The sequence below is a fragment of the Dryas octopetala genome, chromosome 5 (genome assembly GCF_963921425.1).
Source record: "Dryas octopetala chromosome 5, drDryOcto1.1, whole genome shotgun sequence".
NCBI classification, from domain to species: domain Eukaryota; kingdom Viridiplantae; phylum Streptophyta; class Magnoliopsida; order Rosales; family Rosaceae; genus Dryas; species Dryas octopetala.
Window position 1 is genome coordinate 8253981 of NC_141370.1, and position 11351 is coordinate 8265331.

Genomic DNA, 11351 nt, shown 5'->3' on the forward strand with positions numbered 1-11351 from the left:
GTTAGTCAGGTTTCAAACAACACTCATAGTCTCATACAAATGTTTCAATCACAAATTGCACAATCTGTGAAATTCTGAAATTTCAGCCCAAACAGTAGAATGACTATTAGATTTAATCCAAGGGTTTTTGGTTTACGATTTGGGTCCATTTCTTAATTTTGTATATCTATTTACCCCTTAGGATCAATAATAGAAATCAATTAAGAATCCCTAAATTTAGGCTTTTATTACTTTTAATTTTGAATTTTAAATTTTAAATATTTTATGACGCACCTACATTTAATTTCAAAAAATTCATATCGTTAGCAATTATAAAGATCAACATATAAATACACAACTATCATGAGCACGTTAAATATCAAATATATATATGTATATATAATTTACTAACTATATAGATAAAGAAAAATGAACAAGTAAGCCTCCCTTTTCTGTAAAAATTTAAAAGAATATAAAGGTAATAAAGTCAACACAAATACGAACATATTCGTAAGGTATATAATCACAATATTTTTACATAGTCGTAGAATGCAACAAATACACCATAAAACAAGCATAATTATATTAATTTCATTACCTAATCTATAGGTAACAAAGCCTTTACTTAGGTAACATCCTCATATACAAACTCACCTAATCTCCAACCTAGCTAGGCCTTAAACCATTATTGTTCTTTCCCAACCTCCCCATAAGGTACACGACTTGATAAAAAATTCATAACATTTCATCAAGTATCTAAAGAACATCACCCTAACATACTCCAAATAGTCATCTAAACTCTATATGTACTCAACTTCACTAAAAATTCAACCTCCTCATGAGGTGTATAAACCAAAGATATGAAAAATTATTGGGTGTAACCGATACATCGCCACGTAGTGTAACAAATCCAACGTATAAGAGTATTATTGAACGGTATATTTATATTAGTAGGGTATATAATATTAATAACATTCACTCATATTATGACACGTTGGATTAGTTACAACATGTGGCGGTTTATTGGTTACACATAATAATTGCTCCTAAAGGTATCCCCACCCAAAAAGGTATGCAAACTCAAAAGTACAAACTAAAGTATCATCACCTCTAACTTAATTAAAAAACGATAGAAGATTAAAAAACCTCTAGATCAGGTCAAATAAATAGGAAGAAGATACCTTTGGCTCAGGTTTAATTTTTATTTTTTTTAAAGATAAGAATAAGAAAGGCACGTAAAGAAGGAGAAAATTATATCTCTAAATCAGGACAACAAAAAAAAGATAAGAGAAAAAGATGGAAAATTAAACAAGATGAAACAAGAAGAAAGAATAAGAAGACGATTGAAGAAGATCAAGGATGACAATTTCATACATTTACCTTCTTGTCAGACGTTTCGAGAAAAATATAAAAACATGCAGTTGCATATATTTTTGAAAAATAATGACACACATCCATAATGTAAGAACATTCAAAACTCAAAATTGAAATTGAAAAAATTTAATTGTCATAATCATAATTGTTAATTGACAATTGCTTAAAATATGATATTCAATCATTAATTCAACATTAAAAGTTACCATTTGAAAACAGGGCAATATGGAGAGGTTGAGTAATAGGGTTGACTTAGCAAAACCTAGAAGGAAAGTAATTCAACGTGACATCAATCAAAATGTGTTTAAATTGAAAGTGAAAAACTCTTGGCCGGTTTTACCCAAAGTCATGTGTGCCTCTTGGGTGTATTTATAATTATCTCTATCTATAATAAACTTTGAATGGTTATATTCTTACCTCCTGTCTTATTTTTTTACCCATATTTTAATAAAAAAGATAGTGGCAAATTTATCCCGTTGTAAAATGACTTCTAAGGACTTGACTAAAATAAATAAATAAATAAATAAATAAATATACTCTATTCACCCCTCCCTACTCACCCATCTCCTTACAAGAACCTAAACTCTATATATAAATCCTAAAATATATCTTGGGGGTGGAAGTTCAGTGAGCTATACTCTGGCCTGGATCCATTATCTGGAGTTTATTACTGGTATAAGGACCAAGCCTTTTCCAAGTCAAAACTAGTTTTACTGGATCCATTATCTGGAGTCATTGCAACTATGTTAAATTCGGAGTCCAGACGCTTGTATTCTTGGTAGTGGGATAGTCACATTACCCCAAAGACTTCAAAATAGCTTCAGGGAAATCTTACAGGTCTTGATAGTTTCGTTACAATTATTTGGTTTATCTCTAGCTATATACCTCCTAGGCAGGCTAGGCACCTATAGCAGCTTCCAATTTTTTTTTTTCTTTCATCACATATGTGCTTTTAAGATTCCAAGAATGTGGAACTGTCTCATCATCTTATGTATTGAATTTTGCTTGCATAATTATGAAAACTTGCCTTCCAGCCTGATACTGCAAAAGTTCAACATAGTATTTGATCATGCATGGGCAAGATATAGCATTTTGGTAGCCATGCATTGCATTAAGATCTTAAGTAAAAGATGCCTATATTCTCTTCACATGCTAATTTTAAAAACTAGCAGCCCATTCTTTAACATTGTAAAGAAATAATAATAATAAGGCTTATTTACTATTTCACCCCTTGAAAGTAACTTTAATATATTCTTACTTCACTCTCTAAGGTTTATTTTATATTACATTACCACCTAAAACTAATTCTCGTGTATCACTTTGCCCACTTTCTATTTTTACAAACTTTAGAAATTAATTAAAAATAGCCTCAGACTTAGAAAAATACACGAAAAAATTACTACGGACTCGTCTTAACTAGTACTAATGTACTATGGGGTAAAATTACCAATTTTCCATCCGAGTGTTTCCAGAAAATTAAAATACTCTGGACTCTTTGAAAATTCATAGGATAATCTCCCGAACTCCAAAAAATACGAGATTTGCACCGTTGGTCTTCTAAAAAATTATACTACCTTTCTTGTGAACACTTGCTACACAAAAGACCTCTTAGTCTTAGAGGGAAATAAATTTCCCTCTATAAAATAAATTCTAGAATTTCCATAAAACTCGGAAGAATTCTCTAAATCAGGTTTTTGGTAATTCCAAAATCTTTTTTAGAATTCATCTGAGACTTTACGGAAATTTTAGAATTTTTATGGAGGGAAACTTATTTTAATTTTTTAGAAATAAATTTGGACTTCCCAAATTTTATGGAAACTCTCAAAGGGCAAATTAGTAATTTGACTTCATAGTAAATTAGAACTAGCCAAGACGAGCCCGTAGGAATTTTATGTGTATTTTTGGAGTATAGAGCTATTTTTAATTAATTTTCAAAGTTTGTAAAAATAGGAAGCCAATGGGCAAAGTGATATACGAGAATTAATTTCACGGGGTAATGTGATACAAAATAAACCTTAGGGGTTAGAGTGAGAATTGAAGTTACTTCCATGGGCAAACTAGTAAATAAGCCTAATTAATAATAATAATAATAATAATAATAATAATAATAATAATAATAATAAAAAAGATGGAACATTGCAAAATGAACTAGGTATGTCAACATCTTGGGATACACTTAGTAGAATATGAGATATTTGATCAATGATGTCATATATAACTGAACTGATTTTGAAAGAAAGAAATTAAGAAGAAAAAAAATGGGTGAGTCGGATAATAGTTAAGAACGGTTGGAAGAGTATTTATTGTGTGGGTGTTTGAGTTAGTATATCAAAGAGTATTATAGGAATAATAAGGGGTGTGAAAAGTGTTTTAATATTTTTTTCAAAATTTAATGAAGAGGTGTAAAAATAAGGTATTGTGTGAGAAAATTTGATAAATAGATGGAAATATAAATACTCTAAACTTTTTTTTTTTTTTCAAAAATTAGTAAAGTATTAGACTAAGTAAAGTAATGACACGTAAAATAGTATAAAAATGTGGTATAAGAATGTGATAAGTATAACATTATCGTAAAGAAAATATGTAATCCTTCGTTTGACATTACAGTGCATCCACAAAAGCAAGAATTTTCATGGCGTAATACACTTTAAGAACACCCAAAAAGTGTGCCTGGATTCGATCGTACTCTATTTTTAAGGGAAATTGAACTCAGTAACTTTACAAGCACCCAAAAAGTCGAACCTAGTAAGAACATTAATTAGCTAGCTAGCTTTTGATGAGCATAATAAAATTAATTAATTGATGAGGAGATTGCACCATCTGAGTACCAATCAGTCAATCACCCTTCTCCATTGTGATGCAGACACCAGAGGGAATCAAAAGGGCAAAAGGAAAAGTAGGGTTGAGCAATACATGATTCTCAAAAGATAGAAGAATGTCAAAGACGCTGCGCGCCATATGATCGATGTAAGCCGTGTGGTGGCTTACAGTGCAAGACATAAAAGAGAAGCTAATAAAGTTAGGGCTACCGTCAGGACCTATGGACGTGTATTTCACATTGGCACGACATCTCCAAATTACTAATGAGGTTTTATATGGGATAAATTTTTCTATGAAAATGTCTTATGAGACATTCTCTCACAATAAAGTGGAAACTTACAAATATATGACCTGTTCGTTGTGAAAAGATGTCCATCCAAGAATTAGTATTCATTTTATTATAATTGCATATTCACATGATATTCTTGTTAAGACCCATAATCAGAACCTTAATACCATTTTTATTATCCAAATTTTCAATAAATTGCCTAGGAGTCCATATGGCAATATTAGGGTTGGCTCTGATACCATTTGTCACAATTTATTTTGCTACATTGCTTCTAAGTTCATAAGACGATATCGCCTGGTTGGTAAGAAATACATGGGTCGGGGAAACACTTTCTCATGTTACCATTATCGTTCTAGGCCCAATGAACACTATAAAGTCTTAGAAATGCACAAAAATATCATTTCGGTGCATACTCAGTCCAATTTCTACAAAAGTCAACCAAAACATGCCCGGTTGACAAGAAAGACATGAGGAAATACTTTCTCATATTGAGATTAACGTTCTAGGCCCAATGAACAAGAAAAAGTCTTACGAACGCACAAAAATGTCATTTCATGCATACTCAGTTCAATTATTTGAAAAATCAACCAAAACGTGCTTGGTTGGCAAAATAGACATAAGGAAACACTTTCTTATGGTACCATTACCATTATAGGCCCAATGAACAATGTCGACTCTCACACTATTTGTCATGACATACAGACGTGTTTATCAAATGACTCAAACTTTTGCTACATTGTCTCAAAGTCTCGTGAAAGTATTGAGTTAGTCAGCGCCGTACGTTGTTACAATTTGGGGACGTTAATGCGATACATTGTTGATAAAAAAGAAAAAAAACACATGCAATACCCGAATTAAAAAGATTGATCACTAATGTGACTATCCATTATAAGACTCCCTACAACAGGGCTATTAGTAACAGCTATTATTACTCTTAAAATTATGGTGGATATGCCTTTATAAGCTTGAATTCTTTGTTTTATGTTGCTGAATTATTTTTTCACGTGATTATATAACAAAAAGACAAAAAATCATATTTATAAGTATCATTTTTATGTAATAAATAATAGTTACCGTTGGACAGTGGAAATGATAGTTTGTTAAGCTCTCTGTGAACAATGCCTAGCGCTCAATGAGTTCCATGTCTAGCACATTGTTTCAATAAAGTGGGTTGGCCAATCGCTAATATTTTTGGGTGGCCCAGCCTATCACCATGTTTTCCTAAATGGGCTTGAAGAAAAAAAAAAAAAAAACCCTAAATTTTTAGTTAGATGATATATATATATATATATATATATATATGTTTTCTTATTTGGTAGGTATTCGGATAATGACTAATGCTAATATACGTACATACAAAAGGCACACAAATCTGGTTGTTGGGAAGGAGTACAACATACTTTGGTATAATTATATTCTGTTAACAAAAAAGAGTGTGAAAATATTATAGGCTGGCTAGGTACAACAGCAGGATCTAGGAAGCTTAAAAATTTAAAATTTGGAGACGTTGTCGATTTGTTTTTTTTTTTTTGTTTTTTGGTGCGCGCGCTTTGTATATACAAAGCTATAACAGCTTTGTTCCAGCTATGTCCGCAGCCAAACGCGTTTGTGGTTATGTTCATAGAAGCTAACAGGTTTTTTCTTTTTTCTTTTCTTTTTTATAGAAGTTTTTTTCTTTTTATTTTGTTTATTAATTCAAAGATCCAACGTTCTGAATAAGATGGATTAAAGTTGACTTGTTAGCATCATCACTCATCAGTGTGGGAAAGAAAAATTTTACTATACTGCACTGCCAACAGATTGAGGGAAAACGGGCATTGGGTTTTGGGTTTTTAACAAAATTGGCAAAACTTTACCTTTATTCTATTCATAAATAACACTTTTTACAAAAGTTTTCAAGAAGAGCTAAAATTAGGTGCTAAGCACCAAAACGAAGGTCTGAACTCGCTGATAATATTTTTGGCAGTGTAGTTGTGTTTATGTCTAAAACAATATCTTTCAGTCTTTTATTTCTTTATTTTTTAAATAAATCTTAAATAATAAATGAGTAAATGCTAAATGTTAAATCCTAAGCTTAAAATACTAAAACCCTAAAATGACATCGTTTTGGAGATAAATACAATATCACCGAATGTCACTGAATGCCTCCCTTTTTATTGTAAGAAAATACTGTCATTGTTAAAATTTTGGCAAATGTTATTAGCACTCCATATGCTTAATTTCTAGCAGGCTAAAATAAATATTGTACGTATAACTTTTATACACTTATTATGACACAAAAAAATTTCTATATAAGGAAAAAATCTGTGATGCAAACACTTTATGTGGTGAGGACAAATCTTACCATAAGCTAATTTTGAGAGTGCATTTAATTTTTATTAAACTATAGTTTTAGATCATTAAATCTGACCGTATGATATAGAATATATAAATAGTTATTGTTATAATCAAATGACTAAATGATTTTCGATTTTGGAGATTTTTTACAGGGATGATCTTTGAAGTAGGGCCTAAAAAATAGACAGTTCGGATTTTGAAATTACATTGTGCGGTGGGTCCAACATGGTGGTTAGCTTTGTATTAACTTACTAACTAGTTAGTTTTAGAGCATTCTTGTATATATATATATATATATACAGAAATGATCACTTGTTTACCATAGAGCAGAGAATTTTCCGTTCACCTAACCACCTGCTCACCACAGAGCAAGAAATTCAATGATCGGAACCATCCATTTTTTAGGTTCATCCTTAATAGTCGTCCCTATAAAAAATCAACCAAATCGATAATCGGAGGACCTAAAAAATTATAGTTCTCAAACAATAATGCCAATAACAATAACCTAAAGTTTTGCTAGTTTGTGGCACATAGTCTAGAAAAATTTGCTCTTTCTATAGTTAGATTTAATTTTTTAGATTGACGAAGAGCCGACTTGGCTCTCTCCTCTTCTCCTTGCACTTGAATGTAAGTTTCATTATCCAAAAAAAGAAAATGAAAAAAAAGTTTTGCTAGTTTTGTTGTGAACTTTGCGTTTGCGATTTCCACACGCATTGAAGACGCGTGGCTAAGCAAACATTATCTCCTTGCTACGCTCCTTCTGACCAACCAGACCCAAAAACAGCTCACAAGCAACCCCAGCAGACGACTAAACGAATCTTCAGCAAAAAAACGAGTAAACGAATAAACAAGCCCACATTTAGAGGCAGCCAGCTCCTCCTGCCCTACACATTACCATCTCCACCGTTCGATCCTTGCCACGTGTCCCCACACACGCCTATGATCTTTCTTTAATTCGTGTTTGGTGTAATGGTGTTGTTCACTTCGAACGTGGAAGCTGCTTTCACTTTCATACTAATTTTTTAATTGCTATTATCAATTTAATATTGCAATTATATGCTTTCGACGAACATAAACAGTGGGCCATGTCAGTTTCTTCTTTTAGCAAGTCGCTTTCCATATGAAACATTGCTTTCAATCGTTATCTTAGTATATAGCTCTAGTTTGTTTCCTGCATATAAGTCCCTCTAAGTTGAGGTATTTAGTCTATATGTATCCTTCTTTTGATATTTACTTTTACATATCACCTTAATCTTTATGTTAGTTTTCTTTTTGAGTAACAAGTAAAACTTTCACAACCCACCTCTTGATTACATGCAAGATTTTAAAGTAAATCTATACCAACATTTTCTAATAGCTAATGAGATTGTGTGCATGATATTAGAGACTTCAGAATCTTGTTTGCAAGAGTTTATAAGTTTGAAATCTTCAATTTTCATTCCCCACTTCTTTGTTGATTTATAAGGTACAAAGTAAGATGTATGTGAAAAAATGATGTAAAGTTGATATATATATTGTTAGCTTATTTCGTAACAATTTAGCATGTAAAAGATAATGTAAACTTGTTATACCCCATTTCTATATACATATATACATGTATGATAATGTATCTATGTATCATTAGGTGCGTAATTATGAAGGGCAACATATCCTCGACCTTTGAATGCATATGCAAATAGTAGACAATGTGGGAGCACCAATGCAAAAATTGTAGTCTTGGTATTATTTCTTCCACCTCAAGAATAGAGAGGTTTCTCTATTAAGAAATAAGAAGCTAATTTAAGAACCCAGTCCATGGCCAAAAAAAAAAAGAATCCTGTCATATTTTAAAATCCAATGCAACCTCCAACAAAAAATATCTGGGTCCTTGCAGTTTTTGTTTACTGCTGTTTGGGGGGGGCCAGCACCTTTTCTCTGTTTGAATCTGATTAAAAGAAAAAAGAAAAAAAGAAAAAAAAGGAGGCCTATATAAGAAGTAGGCCTGTGTAAAAGAAAGATGTCATAGGAAGCAAAAGAAAGTCCAGAGAGCAGCCTTAGAAGCCTTTCCCTTTGTGAGTTATAAGGCAAGGAAAGAATCCATTGTTCACCAGGAAGTTCCTTGCAGTTTCTTAAGAGACAGAGCAAACTTTTAATGTCAATCTCTATATAAATTGTTTACCAATTATTTCAACAAAGGCAAATCTAGCTCTCTATCTTTTCTGTTCCCCATTCATCTGTCATTTCTATTTGGCTGAGCTTGTTTTAGAGCTTTTTCTTCATCCTTCATAAGGATTAAGGAGCTCTTTTAGACTTTGTTTTTCTTGGGTAATCCTTAAAAGTTGAAAATGGGAGTTGGAGGCACTTTGGAGTACTTGTCTGATCTAATGGGCAGTAGTGGCCATAAACACAAAAAGAAGAAGCAATTACAGACTGTAGAGCTGAAGGTCAGGATGGACTGTGATGGTTGTGAGCTTAAGGTCAAGAATGCCCTCTCTTCTTTAAGTGGTATGTTGCTGCCTTTCTGTTAATATTGTATAAGTTTTTTTTTTTTTCTTTGTTGTGTCACTAATTAATATCATTGAAGGTTGAAAATTTTGAGCTGAACATATTTTGTTTGTTGGGCAGGTGTTAAATCTGTGGAGATAAATAGGAAGCAACAGAAGGTGAGTGTTACAGGGTATGTTGAACCAAACAAGGTGCTGAAGAAGGCCAAGTCAACAGGGAAAAGGTCAGAGATATGGCCTTATGTGCCTTACAACTTAGTGGCTCAGCCTTACATTGCTCAGGCTTATGACAAGAGGGCACCTCCTGGTTATGTCAGGAATGTGGAGAACACTGCCAACACTGGCACTGTGACAAGATATGAGGACCCCTACACCACCATGTTCAGTGATGACAACCCCAATGCCTGCTCTGTCATGTAGGAGAGAAACAAGTTCTATCTTGCCTGTCTCTCACTTACCCTATTTTAATTAGTATCCTAGTTTCAAGCCTCTGTAATATTTTCAATGTAGGACCCTTTTTTTTTTCTCTCTTCTAATATTGTATTTTTGTTTTGGGATTTCCTCATATATGAGAAGATGAGAAATTAGTGATTTTGATCATACTTCCTTCGTACCCTCCAAAGGTTCATATGGTTTTTAAATTAGTGGGTGCACGGTTAAAGACAAGAATTTGATTCTTACCCTTCTCCTCTGTTAAATAAAAAAAATAATGGGTGGACTTAAATTGGAATACACATTCATTTCTTAAAAAAAAAAAAAAAAGTTGGAATGCACAATCTAAAATCAATTGGAATTTCATACACAGATGTAAGATTTAAAATGCTAGAGATAAGATTGATACCGTTATAAATTAATTATATTGAGTAACTAAATTAATTATATTGAGTAACGTGAAGTAACCGTAATTAAAATAAATTAAGACAATTATATATGTTGTTTTATATTCCCATACAGTTAAAAAGTAGTCGAATAGTGCTTTTGGGTAGTTGGTGAAACTAGTGTGGGTTGTTTGTAGCTTTATTTCATTGTCCATCTCCATGATGTTACTGTGTCTTCTCGTGCCTATGATGACTTTGGCCTGTCCACATTCCACAGCTGTATATATCTTCATTCTTCACACTAAACGAGTTAAGTGCAAGCTGGCTGCCAATGTCATATGTATTTTGATTGGAGGGGTTCTTCTATTTTAAGTTGGGGCCTTGGGGGTTGTTTATTGTTGTTGTGATTTCATAAGCAAAACTACCATACATGGCAAACAAAGTGGACCATCTGTCTACATGTCTTTGACACGACTGCAAATTACATTGAGTGACATTGAAGATCTGTGTAGATTTTACTTTGCTGGCTCTCTGATCTGTGTAGATTTGAAGTTGCTTGATGAGTTCATTCAAATCTTATACGGTGACAATGAAATCATGGAATTCAAAGTGACATGCTTGTCAAATTAAAATCCAACTCTAGGCTAGTACTGATAAATTTTTTGGTTTGTACCCTCGTATGTGGTTCTTTCTCTGCCATTAAAACCCAGATCAGAGAAGTTGGGTAAAAAAAGAAAATAGTTGGGTATGTATAGAATTTCCCTTTATCTTATCTTACCGCTATTTTTAAAGTTTAAGGTATTACAATATGGGTCAACAATTGTTTTATAGGCTATGTTCAAACATGAAGACTATCTCTAATGTGTGTAAAATGTATAGGCGCTAAGTATTCAAAATAGTTGGCACCAACGTTACATTATTTAAATCCATTTGATTCTAGAAAGAGCCGAGGCAAAATTGACAAGGAAAAAAGCAAATCCTTCTTTTCGGTTACTCAACCAAAACATGAAGAATGAAGGAATCAGCTTTCTTTCCCTTTGAACTTTTTCTCTTTTCTTTCTGCATGCTTTCACTGATCCAGAGGAAGCGTAAAGACGGTTTCATATGCATACCTAGATTTCATAAAGCAATACCTGCCCTTAAAGGCTCAACCCTCAACCCCACTTCATAATTTGGTTTTAAACATATTTAACTCACCAACAATCCTGAAAATTGAAACTAAAAGCATCTTATTCAGCCAAAAAAAAAAAA

General features: G+C 32.6%; 1 protein-coding gene across 1 annotated transcript; it reads left to right on the top strand.

Annotated features, from left to right (window-relative positions):
• Positions 1–8818: 8818 nt before the first annotated feature.
• On the top strand, positions 8819–9882 carry LOC147283983 (Heavy metal transport/detoxification superfamily protein). Its single transcript, XM_086243666.1, has 2 exons — positions 8819–9283; positions 9404–9882. Exons 1-2 carry the CDS (start codon positions 9124–9126, stop codon positions 9700–9702), a joined length of 459 nt encoding a protein of 152 aa, XP_086099792.1. The 5' UTR covers positions 8819–9123; the 3' UTR covers positions 9703–9882.
• Positions 9883–11351: the final 1469 nt, after the last annotated feature.

What these genes read in the sequence shown, in the direction of transcription:
- LOC147283983 (XM_086243666.1), top strand. Translation starts at nt 9,124, where the DNA reads ATGGGAGTTGGAGGCACTTTGGAGTACTTGTCTGATCTAATGGGCAGT. An exon ending in TGCCCTCTCTTCTTTAAGTG is followed by an intron (nt 9,284 to 9,403) that starts GTATGTTGCTGC and finishes TTTGTTGGGCAG; the next exon opens with GTGTTAAATCTGTGGAGATA.